The 17,371-nt window shown below is 51.1% G+C and overlaps 1 protein-coding gene across 8 annotated transcripts in view; it reads right to left on the bottom strand.

The window, feature by feature from the left end:
• Window positions 1–578: 578 nt before the first annotated feature.
• The window catches only part of RNF157 (ring finger protein 157), a 120,617-nt gene continuing 103,824 nt past the window's right edge, over window positions 579–17,371 (bottom strand). For 4 of the 8 annotated variants that reach the window (XM_075903616.1, XM_075903613.1, XM_075903615.1 and 1 more), the window contains 3 exons: window positions 16,821–16,869; window positions 13,839–13,949; window positions 579–2,495 (listed from right to left, as the gene is read on the bottom strand). In XM_075903616.1, coding sequence (XP_075759731.1) covers window positions 2,368–2,495; window positions 13,839–13,949; window positions 16,821–16,869 — 288 coding nt within the window. In that variant the 3' untranslated portion in view covers window positions 579–2,367. Of the gene's footprint in view, window positions 2,496–4,841; window positions 4,883–13,051; window positions 13,153–13,838; window positions 13,950–16,820; window positions 16,870–17,371 lie in introns of those variants that run through there. The other 4 variants (XM_075903617.1, XM_075903619.1, XM_075903614.1 and 1 more) reach the window with 4 other exon arrangements.

Below are 17,371 nucleotides of genomic sequence, written 5' to 3'. Positions count from 1 at the left end.
CAGCTGGAGCATGGAGAAAACGAAGGGAAGAGGGGTTCTGTCCGCTGTTGGTTCCTCTGTCTCTTGTATTCTACAGCCAGGAGCTCCAGTTCCCTATAAGTGTGGCTACTATTTCAATCGCTGGCGTGCTTTTATTGAGGGGGTATCACGGGGAAGGAATACAACACTCGCTGGCATCCCCTCATGGCTTCTCAAAGGAGCCCTTGGTAACCATAGGAGAAACTCAGGCCCTCCCTCTGTCCCAAGGGCAGGGCGAGCCCTTCACGCCACAGCCTGTTGTGTCTGCTAGGCACTGCCCTGCCTTATTGGAGAGGTAGAGCTCTGCAAATCCCCAGCTATCCGCAGGGCTCCACACCCAGGGACGTGGGTATCCACGGCTCGCTGTTGTAGATACGTTATTTTGTATCCACACAGGGCTCTACTTTAAGGGGACGTGTCCTGTCTGTCTGGGGTCAAGCTGCCCCCTTGGCTATGCTGATCCCAGACTAACAAGCCAGGCCAGTTCTCCCCACAGAAATCGAAAGGAAAATCAAGGAGTGAAAAGTGAGGGTTGAGCAGGACGATGCTTTTTTTGTTAAAAAAAAAAAAAAAAAGGTGCCGGTACTCCAGGGGCTCTGACTGGCGGTGCCAGCACTGTGTCTGGAGGTGCCAGTACTGTGTACTGGGCAGTACCATCACAAAAAAAGCACTGGTTACAGCAGTGGGAGATGGGGGACGACACGGCTCACGCGTCCTTGGTTGCTGACATTCAGCAAGGTGCTTTAGAGAGGAGGAACAGAGATACCGAGTTTGTCCTCGCAATTGTGCCAGAGAGAGGGGCATCTGCAGGCTTTGAATCCCCTCCGGCTGCGACAAATGGAACCAGCAGGACAGCAGTTTGGAAGACTATGTGGAAAAGAGCCTTAGTCATCGCTGAGAGCAGCTGTTGGACCCGTGCTGTGGCTTTCATTGTAGGAAACGGTTACTACTTCCCTGCCCCAGATATTTTAGTTAGATACCAGACAAGCAAGGGTTGAGGGTTAAGAAGTGAGTCCCCATCCCGGCCAATAATTGCCATTCATCTGTTCTCTTGATGAGTCACAGCAGAGGGCAGGGAAGCATGACACGGAGGGCCTCCACCTAGCTTATTGCTTGGTTTTATTTTGCAGCAGGAAGAAAGGCCTGGGAGCCACAGGATGGTGGAAGGGAGAGGGCAAAGGGGCCCCAGAGGATGTTTTGAAGATGGGAAAGCAGCAGCATTTAATGCACAGATTTGCAGGCTTGAACCTCACAAATTGGTCTCAGGGTAAAAACATCACCACAGGGAAGAGCGGGCTGCGCAAACGTGAATAGGCATCCACAACCGCGTGCACATACGTGCTTCAGGGTGCATGCACATAACCCTCATATGCACAGTCTTTTGCACACTGAAGTGCACCTATTCAGGTATGCCAGCCTTCATCTGTCAGCATGCCTGCTCCTTGGAGGCTCACCATGAACACTAGCAGCTGAATCCTGGTCCCCCGGAAGGCCAGAGCCATGTTCCCATTGACTTTAATGAGATCAGGGTTTAGCTTCACCTCTTGGGGAACGGACACCTGCCGGGCGCATGCAGCTGAGAGCGCGAGGTGGAGACACTTGTGAGGTAGATGGAGGTGAGCTAATAGTGAGTGCAGATGGACAGGGGAGGGAGAGCCTGCCCATGGCTTGCTCCCAATCATGCTCTTCTCTTAACCAGCTGCCAAGTGCAGATGGCAGCCACCTCTCTAACCCAGAGACTAACACTCATCCCCCTCCCTCGCCCCCCAAGGTGGAGGCCCCCCGTATCATGCAGACCACCCGCCCTGGAACATCTCTTGCAGGGGCAAGCAGGCAGACCTTTCAGTGCTCCCTTGGGCCCAGCTGAGAAGGTGGAGGCTTAAACCATCAGCAGAGACTGGAGAGAAGAGGCAGGCATGGAGGAAGGGTGCAAAACATCAGCTCTTTCCTCCCCGGTCACCACGCTGAAGGAGACAGGAATGGGTAGGGAGAGGACCGACAATCCCTTAGCTACAGAAGGTGGACACATGCCAGGAGAAGACTGGAAAGGCTCAGAACTGAGGAGTCATACGGCCTTCATTCAAACAAAACCCCTTCTGCTGTTACCACGGCGAGCTCAGTTTGCCTTAGCATAAATATGGAGAAGGGGTCTGCCCAGAGGAGCAATGAGAGGTCCAGGCTACATTCTGTAAAAATCAGTGTCGCTACATCTGCTGGATTTGAGTGTTAATGCCCACAGAGCTGGTGCTCTGTGTTTCTTTAGTGTCAGGGAAGTGATGGGTGGGGGGCTTTGCCCTCTACTCTGTGTGAGGCTGGAATGAGCATGCAGTCCTGGGGGGTGGAGTCTCTTCAGACAGCCAGCGGGCCCATCACGCCCTGCATATCTTCCTTGTCTTCCAGGCTGATGCTGCTGGAAGACAGATGGTGCCTCTGGGCTCGCCTGCGGGTCAGGGCATTGTCATCTGACCCCTGGATGCCTGAAGAAGAGAAGACAGTGATTAGACATGCACAGCGGTGCCCAGTGTTAGCAGAGAGTAGGGCATCTCAGAAATACCACTCGGTATTTTAAATCTGGGCACAGAGTGGAATTGCCTTATAATTGGAAAAGGATGGGACAGCAGCATGGAGCTGGGGGGATCCTCTCTCTCCACTGTCAGCAGCTGGGATTTAGACTCCTTTTCGCAAAATTATAGCGGGCTGGTCTCCTCGCTGGGCCCCATTTTATCCCAACCACTAGAAATTCACAGCCTGGGACAGTTCCAGGGAAACACGTGAGTTCATAAACAACAATGCTCCACCTAGAGTGAAGCAGAGCGAATCCCACATTGCTTCCGCGCTTTGCCGAGGACCAGTGGCGCTTCTAGCCAGAGGAGAACCTCATCTTACAGCAACCTGTGCTGGGGAAAATGACTTCCCTCTCACTGGCTCACACCGCACCATTCAGACAGGAGACCACTGACTCAAATTGCACTGATTGCAGCAGGCCACGTATGGCATGCTCATGGCTCACAGGCTCCTTGCTGTGGAAATGACTGGGATACACTAGTGCTTGATTCAATCAGTACGTACAATGGCAACAACAATCCATTGTGTAGCTCAATTACCTGGCTTCTGAACGGAGCCTGCAACTGCTGATAAACTGCAAAAATACCCCCTGGGCTGAGGAGGGATTTTTGCTCAGCGTAGGAAGTGTGTATGTGTTATTTTTGCCTAGGAAATGTATAGAGCTGAGCCAGCCTGCAACACAATGCTAAACAAGGCCATCTCCTGTGAATTTACAACCCTTGGAGTGTTTTGCTCCAGAATCAAAATGGCACCACCCCCATTGTTTGCATATTTGCTGGAAGAATGAAGGAACATCCCACAAGCGAGAGGCTCTCCCCATCTCAGCCCTGGAGACCTGGAAATCCACTTTAGCACTAGCAGGCCTTGCAAAGAGGCAAAGCTAACCATGGTGTGAGACTAATCTGAGACTAATCTTGGTGTGACATCCAGAAAGGGCAATGCGTCTGCTAGAGTGTTCCTCTACCGTCCTGATGCCACAGCTGAAGAGTTACCATGAAAAAGCAACGTTGGGATGTCACCTGGGATTGCTTACTGGCTCCCAGCAAGGCCTCTGCAAATACTGGGCCGTGCAAACCCAGGGTGTAGCTCCACTGACTGCCATGGAATTACACCCGGGATGAATTTGGTCCATTAGCTGCTGGCCCCTTTCTTCCTGGCTACTGGAAGGCTGAAGAAGGATGCCATGGCTCGGTATTTCCCCCACCACTTTGTGTGCATGATGGAAAGGGCTTGGGTCATCTGCCTAAGCTAGGGCAGGAGATGCTCCGCTGAGATCTGCCGGCCCCTCAGGCACACATGGGATTTTTTCAGGATTAAAAGTCACTGACTCAGCATGTACTTTCTCATGACATAAAGGCAAGGGAAATCAATCAGGTCCAGCAGGTGAAGGGAGGCAGAAGCCCTTCGCTCCTAATGCCCACACAGAGGCCAGCTGGAGTCTCAGGACACAAAATGGGGATGTTCAAAAGGGGCGAAGGCCAGGAGAGCTCTGTTTAGACCTACAACCAAGGTTCCCTCTAAGCTGCACGGCAACATGGCCCTGCAGCTGCTTAATGAGTCCGGCTCGGGGTGGCTGCACACAGAGCTGCCTGGCTGGGGGCGGGGTACTTCTCTCTCAGCTGCAGGAGCAGCTCCCTGCTGAGGACAAAGCTGTCCTGCCCTCCCCATGCAAAGCAAAGTTCCATTACATCAGGGGAGTAATTTAGTCCCTACAAGCCACCCATGGGCATTCTTTCTGGTTGGTTGGTTTTTTGCAAAGGGCTCGTGCACTGCAGTGGGGTCTGGCTTTTCCCCATTTGCATAAGGGTGGTAGCACATGCCAACAGACCTGTCCAAAGCCTTCACCATGGGTCTTTATACCACTTGCAGAGGTGGGGCAGGAGGAGAGCAGCCCAGCTTCTCCAAAATACAATCTGTCTTTCGCACCAATTCCAAGCAGTGGGCCTCATGCTCCATTGCCCAGCACTTTGCGGCATCAACTCTGCCAGTGCTCAGCTGCCATTCTGCTCCGGCAGTGTTTGACACCCAACGGGCCGAGCAGTGGTGATTTAGGCTCGCTGGATATGGAAATCCCTTCTGATGTTACCAAGGAGATGCGCTTACTATCAAGGCGTATGGGATGGGGCAAGATTTTTTCCCATTAATCATGGCATGGGGGCAATTTTGCTCATCAAGAGGAGTCCAAAAAAAAAAAAAAAAAAAAAACCCCAAACAGTAAAACAAGCGTGAGGGTTGTTCAGACTTTGCGTATCTCATACCTAGTCGTCAATGTTTATGGGGCACGACTCCGGAACCGCGGCTGTTCAGCAGAAAAGACCAAAAGCAAATGGTGAACAAAAGACACACACGGGCACACACAAAACAGAAGCAGCAATGCACAGAAGTTTTGTCACACTGTGATCCAGAAGGTTCTCCATGCAAACCCCGCCCTGCCTGGCTGGGTTAACACCAGCCCCTGGCACCGTGCTCCAGCTCAGATGACATTCTTTAAGAGACCACCTGAGCTGCCGTGGTGAGAGGAACGGAAGGAACCCATCCTGGCTACCTATTGGGCGGAAGGGGTAGATGTTGAACCCAGGAGGTGCTGTATTCCATGTCATGCCATAAAAACTGCCGGACTGGGAAACAAAGCCCCACAAAACCTCATGTTCTAGCACAGCATTACAAGCTGGATTGCATGGTCACAGTTTATGGACACCCAGGATTACAATGGAGTTTTCACCTATTAACACAGACAGGAGCGGAAGGTTAAATTCAGTGCAAGAGAAAACAGCAAAAAGCCAGGCTTGAGGACCGAGACTGGACAGCTTACTTCTAGAAGCCAGACTTCTCTACTTCCCTGGGAGCTTTTCCTCCCAAACTCCCTTCATTCCTAGGGATCTGCCCCACTCCCTCACCCCTGCCCTCTGACTGCCAAAGAGAAGGAAACACGTGTCCTCATGAAAAAAGGTTTCAGCACTTGGGCTCCATCCTGGTCTGGGAGTGTGTGGACACAGCTGCACTCTGAACTAGGGATGTTAAAATTAATTAACTAATTGAATACAATTAGTCGATAAGGGCACTTCCACTTTGAAATATAGCAAGAGCCCACCTGGCTGTTGCTACATTTCAAAGGAAGAAGTTCCACATGGTGTTTTGTTTATCGGATAGTCGACTAGTCGATTAGTTGCTTACTACTCCAAATCCTGCCACAAAACCCAGTGGGCCTGATTCTGATCACATCTGTCCTGGTTTTGCACCCATTTATCTTCACTGATGTCAGTAGAGACGCTCCTGATTTAAACCAGTATAAATGAGAACAAGGTTCGGCCCATGGAGTTCACATGCCACAGGCTTTCTGTGGGGGATGCCTACAAGGGGTGGGGATCCACAGGTCCAAGGAGGGGCTAAGCTGGTGTTTTCAAAGGAGCTGATGTAGATAGAAGCCCAAATCCTGTAGAGTTTGAGTGGGAGTTGCCAGCACCCTGCTTATGTGAAACTCTGACATTACATGTCCTTGAACCTCCTCTTACAGAGCCTCTGCCACTGGAATTACTCTGGGAAAATACCTAATCTGGGTCTCTCCCCTATCAGATCACTTAGCACACAGGCAACCGCCTATTATATCTATGTTTGTCCTCCTGGTAACAATGACCACACAGCTATCTGCATGGCCACTATATGTCTCTGTGCTGTATAGTGTTCCAAATGGGGTGTGATCCTGGTAAACAACGAAGACAAAGTGAGAACTCAAGCTGGGTAAACGCCTGTTTCTTTTGAACTGTAGTTTGTAATAGTTTTTCTTTTAAACAAATGGCTCTTGCTTAAGACAGTGATTCCATATATTATGACAGCTATGATTGGAATAAAACACACCAGCCTTTAAAACAGTGAATTGCAATACTACATATTTCAGGAGAGAAAGAGTATAATTCAGCCTTGTTTACCCAAGAAATAGTTGTCCATATGAGATCTGCTGGATGATCATTCTATATTGCAATATCCAAAGATGATACTGGACAATTTACTAAACACACTCTTTTGGCCTTTAATGTAGCTGTGCTTTGCAGAAAGAGATAGTCATGTCAGAAAGTAAATTTACATAAGCATCATGTAAATGTAATGTGCTACCACCACACAGCTTTCTATGGAGGACTGTGCTGTGTGCCTAGTGGAGTGGATTACTTGGAAAGTAAATAAGCAAAATGAACCAATATGAGTTTGACTCTGAATTCACATCAGTGCTGTTTTACACTGGTGTATTCCCACTCATTTCAGAGTAAATGAAAGCTGCTGTTTATAACAGATTTGAAAATTCAAGCCCTTAATGCATCTCTTGCCACCCACACTGAAAAATAAAATCCTACTTTAACTGAGAACTACACAGTATATTGCAAAGTGTACACAGTTAAACCGCCTGATGACTTTGATCAGTAATACCTTCAAATCATTCCTCAATAGCAGAGTTATCTTTTGCTAACTGACATTAGGGGCCTAATTCTGATTTACACTAATGCCCTTTTATATCACATTGCTTACACCTATGTTACAATGCTCTGGCAATGCAAGGGGACTGAGTATAAACACAAATCAGACCCTAAGGAGGGGCTGTCTTCACTGCAGAGTTAGCCCTGTCTTACTTGGGTGTTGTCCTACCCCAATCCTGTCCATGCACAAAACCCTCTCCTCTAAGATCAGAGGTGCTTCCAACCCAGAGTAGCTGGTTCAGCTGGAGATGTACTTTGGAGCCCAGGTTTTGCTTTCAATGAGGACGGAGGATAAACCTCTCTAGCACTGACAGTCCTGCCAAATTCCCCCCAGGGCCCCAGAAGGACAGAAAGTTCTCCCAGAACTACCTTGGAAAAGAATATAGAACAATTCAGTTACTGAAGCATCAAGCTTCACCACAGATAGAGCCAGGCGCAGATACAAAATTTTGTATCTGCATCCACATCTGTATCTGCAAAAATGGGCCGGGGATATCCTATCCACATCTGCAGATGTGGATACCTGCAGCTATGAAGTGGATAGCCATGGATCTGCAGGGCTGTAACCCTGGGATACACCCCCGAAACACCTAGTTTAGCGATACACATGGGGGAGCACAGAACCATGAGGACTGAGACTGCTCACACCTCATCAGCTGGGCTAACCAGTGCTCATCACCTAGGTTAACACCTCCATGAAGACACAGACCCTTGTTTTCCACTGGCATCCAAAAGCCGATGTCAAAGATTATTGGCTGTTTTGTGGAACCACATTCCTAACACCAGCTGATTTTTCATGTCGAAGTTGAGCTAACGAGTGACAAGAGAATCTCCAGGTCTCGGAGACAACACAAACAAGATGAGAAATTCCATCAAGAGCTAGATGTTGCAGCACTAAGATGCCTCTTTACAGAGAGCTGGATGAGTGAGGAGAGGCCCGGGAAGATTAGAGGGCAGCATTCCACAGAGAGACCTGATACAGAGACACATGGTACAGATCATAGGCGCTGGAGCATCTGCAGGGGAAAATAGGTGGGTGCTAAGCACCCACTAGTAGTCAAGCTCCTCCGCTGCTGCCCTTCCCCCCCATGCCTCTTGCCCGCCCACAGCCCTGCTGATGAAATCCTCTCCTCCCTTCCCAGTGCTTCTGGAGCACTGCGAACAGCAGAGGATTCACAGCAGGTTCACGCTGTTTGGGAAGCTCCAAGAGGAATGGGGAGGAACAGGGACGGGGCACGCTTGGGGGTAGGGGAGGGGCAGGACGTGGCTTGGGGGAAGGGGTGGAATGGGGTGGGGGTGGGCTAGGGTGGGAAAGAGGCGAGGCAGGGATTTGAGGAAAGGGGTGGACTGGGGGGCCTGGGACATGGTGGGGGGGGGGAGGTCAGGCACCCCCTGGCTAGAGGGGAAGTCGGTGTCTATGGTACCCATAAACATAACTATACGTTCCCCCCACCTCCTCCCACACTTCACAGGAAGGTAGAACTGGCTGGGACCTCAACCTAATGGTTCCCAGACTGCTTCAGCTGCTACTTTAAGCCCCCTAAGATGGATTTGACCAGGCCCTGCTGCCTTGACTTTCTCTAACTTATCTCTACCTGCGTTAGCCTGCTCTTTGCCTGCATTGGCTGCCCTTCCTACACCCTTGTTCTTAATATTAACTATGCTGAGTCACCATTAGCCTTAGTGAAAACTGAAGCAAAACAGGAATCAAATGCCTCCGCCTGCTTGAGGTCACCAGTCACTAGTTCTCCTTCTCTAAGTAGACGACCTACACATTCCTCCATCTGTCTCTTGCTTGAATGGCCTTTTGGTCAGAGCCATAAAGACTGGTTCTCTTGGAAGAACGGCATTAAGGGAAAGCTTAGCCATTTGAAATAAGCCTGCTGCATAACTGCTTGCTCTTCTAGTAATTTACATTGTTATAACAAGGACCCTGCTCTGGCTTTAAATCTGCAGCCGATTCAATAGCCTGTCATGTTTATTTAAACCTTATGCCTGCTGTGAGGCTTGCAGCCTCACAGAGACCCTCCTGTGCTGTATCACATTGCCCAGAGGGATGCTTCCTTGAATCTTTCCAAGGCTGCTCCTGCCTAATTCTCCTCTAAAGAGCCATAGACAGTAGCAAAAAGAGTGATGGAGTGTCTTTGTTTGCATGTATCATTTTGCAAGGCTGGCCATTTATCATAGAAAAAACCAGCGGTTTAACAAGGCAGCCTTCCTCCGACCCTGCACTTCCCCCCCAAAATTACAGAAAACACAGAGAGGGGGAGGCCTGGGTCAACACCATTTTGGGCAAAAATCTTTCTCTTGAAAAGATACATTAGACCACTAAAAAATCTGGGTCACTCTTGGGTGCTGCACAACACTGGATGTGAACAGATCCACCTGGATGAGAACTGGCTGAGTGTTGCTCAGCCATGTGCCTGGAGAGGGAAAGACGCTTCATTGTGAAAACACTGCAAGGGGCTTTTTTGACACAAACCGCATGACTGTAACACACAAAACCTCACAGTTCAACAGTTGTGTGGTCACCACTCCCCGCTACTTCCCTTAATCTACATACAATCAGAGCAGCCCCTGCCATTTTCCGGAAATTGTCACAGGACCATGCCCATTATGACAGCAGTGGGGTGCATTCAGTTGTCAGAACAGAAGCTCAGGTTTGCCCCCTTCCGAGCTGCTGGATGCGTCTTGCTGTGAGTGGTGCTTTCTGCATCCACTCGCTCCCTTTTTAGGGAGATGGGTGACGTGCAAACTTTGGAAAACACCCCCCTTTCCACAACATGTAGCATTTATGGGCTAAGCCAGTTTGGCTTCAAAGCAAAGTACATTGGAACAGGTAAGTCATTGCGATGAAATGCGCACAAGGCTCTTTGCTGTGGGCAGTGCATAAGGCAGAGAAGACAGCTAGGGTTGTGATGGGGCATCAGAGTGAACCCCACAACATACTAAACATACCACAATCGCATATTATAACACAGAAACTGCAACTGCTAAAGGAACAGGATATTTTCTCATTGTCTCTGCCTTCTTTTGAGCATCACAATTGACACATGAGTCTACGTGGGGCAGATCCTCAGCTGGGGGGAAACGCACACTGGCGGATGTAAAAGAGCTGAGGATCTGGCTGCATGGGCATCTACTGTACTGCAAAAAGCTGCTCTTTTTCTCTGATGATTCAATAGCATATTCAATAAGGACAAGAGCTGATTCATGTTTCCTCTCACTTTTTCCATCCATGTGCGGAAAAAATGTTATGTGCACCGAGGCATGTGTAGATGTGCACCACCACTAGAAATACAAGCTGCTGGCAGTGGGCACTTTACTAATACGCTGGGCAGCATTTGAATCTCTCTTAGGTGGCTGCCCAAGCACTCAGCTTGCAGGGAACACAGGAGCCCATGTCCTTTGAAGACTGGATCAGCCCCTGAAGCACTCACCTCATGACTCATCACTTAACTTCCCCTCTGGAGATCTGTGTTTCTAGCCAGCTACCTATCCTCTGCATCTATTCTGAGGCAGCTTTTCACCAAAGAAACACTCTAGGAAGGACACCCAGGATATGGCTACACCCAGGATATGGCTACACCTAGTTCGAACTAGGGTGGCTAGTGTAACCATACCCCCGGAGATTAAACCCAGCACTAAGGTGATAGTGAAGGTTAAAGGATTGGATCCTGGAGTGAAATGAAAACCTGGCCCCCATCAGGGCTTTCATGAAGAGCTCTACGGAATGGGGTCAGGAGTCATTCCAGGGAAGGAGGAAGGAGGGACGTCGGTCAGTGACTGGAGAACAAGCTGAGAAGAGGAAACTCAGGATCAGAACATGCATAGAGCCTCTGCCCCTAGCTGATCCACTGACACTGTGCAGGCCCGTCTGAGGTGGCTGGGACTGCGCATCTGTGGACAGGCAACCTTGAAGTGCTGTGCTCCATTGCACTTCACATACGCAACCACCCAGCCCCTGTCTCCCCCAGGTGATGGTGCTGCTGGCTTTGCAGAAGAGGTGGATACAAGCAGAGGTGCAGGGCTCAGAGACAGGTGCTGCTCTCTCCCCCCTCCCCCCCAAGAGAGAAGAGAGCTCTGCAATGGACTCATAAGCAGCAAAGCCACCAAGCAGCCATGCAGGCTGGAGGATGGACGCCACGTCTCACAGCTGTGCATTTAGTGCCTAATTTATTCCACAAGGGCTCCTAGCTTTGGCCTTCTCCAAGCACCACTGAATGCAGCAGGAGCTGTGTTCTGCAGAGCCAGAGCCAGAGCCAGATTTGGCTCTTAGTTACCTGGATGCAAACCATGGCAGCAACTTGGCTGAACCCAATGCAGTTGCTCTGGATTCATAGCAGGGGAATAGGGCAGAATTTGGCCCCGAGCGTTTTGTCAACCTCCCCCATCTGCCACAACATGGCAGATTCACTAGCAAAGCCTGGGGCTAAGGAAAGGTAACAATGGCTGGAAGGGAATTCAAAACACAGCTGTGGTTAACAAGGAATTCCACTAGGATGCCCCTGGCCCTGGGCTATTATGTGGAGTTGCTCCTTACCACACAGGGAAAGGGGCAAGTGGCTGATCTGCCCAGTCGTTCCCATCACCCCTGCAAATGGATGCTGTGAAGCAACTGCCTCCCCACAGAAAGGCATACTCATGACACAAGGAGATTCAGTTTGCCGCATTCCCTGCGGGCTCTGTTCTATGGCAGGAGCCTGTATCATCTTGACTTCTTGGCTGCATTTCCCCAAGTGGAATAAATCGTAACGGAAATGGGATGGCTGCAATGGGAGAGGAAGCAGCAGAGGAGGAAGCGTTTTTGGGCAGGGTTAGAAAGGATCTTCCCCGCCACAGCTGATAAAAACTAGGTCCCCTGGAAGGAGGTAGGGAGGTTTCTCCAAATATGTCAGGTCTACAGCCCTCAGGGAGCAGCCTGATTTACAGATCAGGAAGGGATAGGCAGGTGCAGGGTTGCATTCAACTTGTCCACAAATTTACTGATACGGGGCCAAAAATCAGTCTGGTGGTGTCAAGAGGATGAATTTGAACTAGTGCTGGGATCAACCCCCTCATTCTTTCCCCTCATGCTGAGAGAACTGGTAACTCCATCTTGCCCCCATGCCAGGTAAGAAAGCAACTCTGATATAGCAGCTGGGAATTCCCTTCCTTTGTCCCCAGGCACCTACTGCCAGCCACATACATTCAGGGACCGTCAATAAATTTGTGACCGTTCAGCAACCCTGAGCGTGGGAAGGACAGAAGCATGGATCGAGAAAACTGTGTTGGGACAGAGTGAACATGAACTTTCACACAGATGGAGTCCAGTGAAAACAAACTCAAGAGACAAATACAGGAGTGACGGACTCGGAGTTAGTAAAACAATGTGGAAGGAAGAAATGGACAAAGAGAGAGTTAAGTGGGGAGGAGGGATGGGTCTTTTGGGTGTCCCACGGGAAGAAGAACAAATCAAGCAGTAACTAGACTGTGCTTGCGCTCAGCCACTGGCTACCCCCCGTTCACTTGCTTTGTGGATGGCACTTTCCAAGGCACTGATGTTTGGATCAGAACGGGTCTACAGGATACCTGGAAACAACTGGCCAGTGGCCGCTGCTAGGTCTTCAGTTGGGAGGAGGATGTGCGCCTGGTGAAATTTTGTGCTGTTTTTTTGCGAAGTCTGAAAGCGACCAGGGGCCACCGACTGTGAGTCTGATCAGCTCCTGGTACAAATTGGTGCAGCTCCGATGAAGCTAAGAGAGCAGCACCAATACATTTACCCTAGCAGCCACCCCCGCCCTGTATCACTAAAACGGTCTATTTCCTACCGACAAGCAGCACACCTTCCAGCATCCAACCAGCAGACCTGCCGCTGCGGTGCCATAGGTGCCATCTGCGCTACAAGACGCCACTGTGCTGGGGGAAGAACCAGTAACCCCACAGTAGCCCTGTCCCAGTTGAGGCCCAGTCTGGCCTTGCAGCGGACACAGGCGTGAACCATGTTTGAAAAACGCTCCCACCTTGCGGAACTGCAGCTTGATTCAGAGCTGTGGATAAACCCTGGCTCCTCTCCGTGTGAGCAGGCCCACGCCACGGCATGTTGCAATACGGTAGCTCTTCACTGGGAAGATGGAACCCAAAGCCAAAAGGACAATTGTCCAGTGACCCTCTTCTGTAAACTAGCAAAGCTGCCTAGGCAGGTAGAAACCCCCCATTCCTCACTCACGCACGGTCAGTGCTGACAAAATGGGGAGAAGAGCAACGCTGCTTGTGGAACCCTCCCCTCCGCCTCCCAAGGGGTCTGTCCTACCGTGTATCTCTAGGTCCCCTTTTGGACCCTTCTCCTTAGCGACCCTGACCAACAGGGAGCAGTCAGGAAAGGGGAGACCACTGATCTCTCCCTTGGCTACAAAATAGAGGGCCACAGGCCCCAGCTCCCTGTCCTAAGCTCTCACTTGAAGGCTGAATGGCTTGAAAAGGAGGTGGAGATGGTTTTGCTCACCCAGCAAGCAACAGAAGGCCAAGACCTTCTGGCCAAAAGCGGCAAAGAATTCACATCACTGCCTTCCATGACCTACTCCTGCTGGAGTTGGAGACCTGCAGTCAGTCCTTCCCTGCCCCGCAGCTTTGCTCCGGGACTGTGCTCATAAGGAGGTGGGCACTAGAGCGGAACATCTCCTGCCTCCCGGCTGCCTGGCTAGGCACACACGTCTGTTGCAGTGGGACAGAAGTGGGGAGTGAGGGATAGGGAGAGTGGAAATTCTGCCCCTTCCCCCCAAAGTTCATGTTCAGCAGACTGCCACTCACCAGGGAAGCAGGCTTCAGAGCACAGCTTATTGTCCAGCGCTTTCACGCTCACGATGTCAATGTCATTGTTATTGTCACACTCCATACCTAGGAAAGCACCTGTCCTCTGGCCTGCAACGGAGTTAACGCAGTTAGAGAGGCAGCGGTGTCCCCCCATCTCCTCGTAAAATACAGGAAGAGAGACAACAATCAAATGTAATCACAGAGCTCTAAAAATGACAAGAAGAACGACATGGGTAGAGAGTGGACAATAAGGAGTCAGATCCGTGTGCATGCATTTGTGTCAAGCCATCCTGCTGTTTTCCCAGCCGCCCCCTTTCTTGTGCCCTGACAACTGACGTCACCCACGGGAGGCTGCGGAACACAGGAGGACACTTAACAGACACATCTAAAAGAGCAATACGTATGCAGGTGAAAAGGCTGAGAAGAGAGTAGCTGGGAAAAGCAGCTAGTGAGATTACTCCCTGTCCATGCTTTTGTTTGCCTCTGGTCTGCATCTGGTATGAGTAGGGCTGTGGGAATGTGAGGCTACTAGAAAGTAAAACCAGCAGTAGAATATCAGCAATTCTCACTTTGCTAGGGGCGGGGGGGGGGGGGGGGGGGGAGGGAGGGAGAGAGGGAGAGACTCACTGCCACTTCCCCCGAAACACACCCTGCCAGCAACCTCTCTCCACTTCCAGCCTGGATTTAATTGCTGGGAAAATGCAACAGCTGGCGGGAGAAGGGCAGGGAGAAACGGCTTTTTGGAGTGGCTTGAGGGCTTATTCTTTGCTTGTTGTCTAACCAGAGACACACAAACATGGAAAGGGGAGGAAAAAGGGAGATTTGGACCCTTGCTGACACTCCCAGTGAAAGCAGTGGGAGTGTGGCCTGTTGACTTCAAGGGAAACAGGTGGAAGCCTCAGAACTGCAATTCATTGCAGCCCCTTTTCTAGGGGGAATGATGGGGTACAACTCGAGAAAGGGGCAAGAGAGAAATCTGAGTCTGCTCACGCACCAAAGCATATTGGGAAATTAAACCAGTCGAGAGACCTGCTCGATGTTCCCTTACTTGAAAAACAAACCACCACCACCATGTACAATAACCTGGAAGGGGGAGATTTTCAAAGGGCAGCTGGAAGAGAGAGATCTCCAGTGGGAAGCAGACACCTCCCTCCCATTTGTGCCTTTGAGAACACTCCCCTTAATTGACAAGTAGACTGAAACCTGAGGGGTGACAGGCACCATTCCAGCAAAGGAACCTCTCTTCAGAGACTGTCCAATCCCATTGCCAGTGGCAGCACAGGACTCCAAGCTGGAAGTCTCCAGGCAAAGGGAGGGGGATCCGGCAGGCTGTTTGCTGGGCTGTGTATGCGATAAGTGTGCATGGCCACTGAAATGCCAAGAGTGCACCTGGCACTAGACAGGAGCTATGGCCTGGGGAACAAGGAGCAAAGGGGAGAGATGTTGGCTGGCCCCTGAGGACAGTCTGTTAGAAAGAGGGCGGGTGTGTGTGGGGGGGAGTGGGGGTTTGCTCCCTGAACTCTTCTGTCTACACCTATGGGAGGAAATAGGAATTTTCCATAATGTTTTTATGAATCCCGGGTATGCCTCAGGTTTCCCCGTCTTTGCATTGTTACCCAGTAGGGGAAATGGGTGTAGTCTTCATGTCGTCTTCTTTTAGAGTAGGCTGAGAGATATAGGTGGCTGCATGTCATCTGGCTGTCTGAATGGGTCATTAAAGCGATTGGCTGAGGCCGACCCATATCCAAGAAGACAATGGAAAACCCAATCACCAGCACCTTGACACCTAACAACCAATGGCCCAGGAGCTGCTTAAAGAGGACCCACGTGTTGCAGGAAGATGCTGGGGTTAATTCCCTGCTGGCCTAAGTGGGTGGGATTCCATCCAAGTGAATGAAGTTGCATTTGCTTAAGCCACTACTGAATTTCAATGGTTGGCTTTTCATCAGCAGCGCCTGGCCTGGGACTGGATTTTGCCCAGACAGACTGTGAAGATCCTGACTGCTGCACAGCACTTTAGACGCTGCTGGGCCGGGTGCAGAAAATAAAAGGGGCCTATTGTAGCAGACCCTGAAATACAGCTTCCTTCTGCACCACCCCAGCACACCACCCTGTGTTCTGCTTCTCGAGCTGCGCCACTCGCTCCTGCGCACTAGCCGAGTGGGGCTGCAATGAAACACTGGAGCGGCTGGGGGTCCCTGCCTGATCCGCTACATTTCTCCTTTCTGAGAGATCCCGGCCCTTGTTGTTAGAACTGTGCGAGGTGGGAGGGGGAGAACAGACCCCTCTGCTCCCTGCTCGTCTCTCCTGCGTAACGGCTCACCCTAACCATGCCTGTTTCTCAGCTGCTCCCTGGAGAAGGCAATCAATCGCTGCGAGGGGCACAGAGGGCACTTTGGTTGCTGCTCGAGTGACCTGAGCCAAACCCCCTCAGCTTTTGGATGTTCCCATTCCTGGCTCCAGGTCCAGCCCATCTCAGGTTTCTGCTGCCTCTAAAAGCCTGAGGTGCAGCTCAGATAACCAGCCGGGGGAAGGCGAAAGGGAGAAGAAAGGGGATCCCAGGACACTGCGAACTGTACTGTCCATACACCATGTACTGTGCAGACAGCACCACGTCTGTGCCCTTCCGTGGGACCTGATACAGATGGAGACACTCCTCGGAGCCTGAGTCTTGACATCAAGGGATTCAGTCACCTCCCAGAACATACTGCACAGGCACAGATTATCTCCGTCTTGCACTCACCCTCCGCGAAGCCGCCTGTGCTCCCCAGTACCACTCTCTGAGCCCCAGTTCATGGTGAAGGAAGAGAAGATGACCCCCTCCTACTCTGCACCCAACCACCAAGCAGGCTAGTCCCGGTGCGGGCCGACTCTCCTCCTCTGACTAGGTGTGACACCCTGAGCATACGATATGCTCTGTGCTTGCTGGGGAAACAGGACCAAGCTAGCGGGGAGGGAGTAATGATCCACGTCGGTTACCGTCTTCCTGGGTGGGAGATCCGGCCTCTTCATCCAGAACGTCGTTCCCCTGCGACACAGAAGACAGGCAGTGAAAGGCAAAGGACTCTGTCCAAGAACCAGGAGCTGAGTCCTTCAAACACCATCCACCTCCTCTCCACAGGCTACCCTCTACCTCCTGCACTTACCTAGCTCCCCCAGCACCTCTTGACATGCCCTTACCAGCCCAGGGACAATCTGCAACTGCTAGAGGAGCTGCCCCTCCCAGAGCTACTGCTGTCCTGCCAGGACTGCTGCAGTCCCCTCAGCTCACAAAGGTACAAGCCAGCTCTCCTGCTTGCAGTCCTTGCTCATCTCACCCCCTCCCCAAGCTTTACATGCCAGTTTCTCCAGCCCAGGAGAAGCTAGCACACCCACGTACGTATACTCTGGCCACCAACATGAGCCAAGAGAGGACCTGGGGTTAGAGCTCAGCCCAAGTTTTCAACTGAAGCTTTTTTGGGTGGGGGGCAGTGAAAAAGGCAGATTCTGCAGCACTGAAACATTCTGCAAACTCGTGCAGATTTTCACAA

The sequence above is a fragment of the Pelodiscus sinensis genome, chromosome 20 (assembly GCF_049634645.1).
Source record: "Pelodiscus sinensis isolate JC-2024 chromosome 20, ASM4963464v1, whole genome shotgun sequence".
Classification (NCBI taxonomy): Eukaryota; Metazoa; Chordata; order Testudines; family Trionychidae; genus Pelodiscus; species Pelodiscus sinensis.
This window is presented reverse-complemented; position numbering and strand designations above follow the sequence as displayed.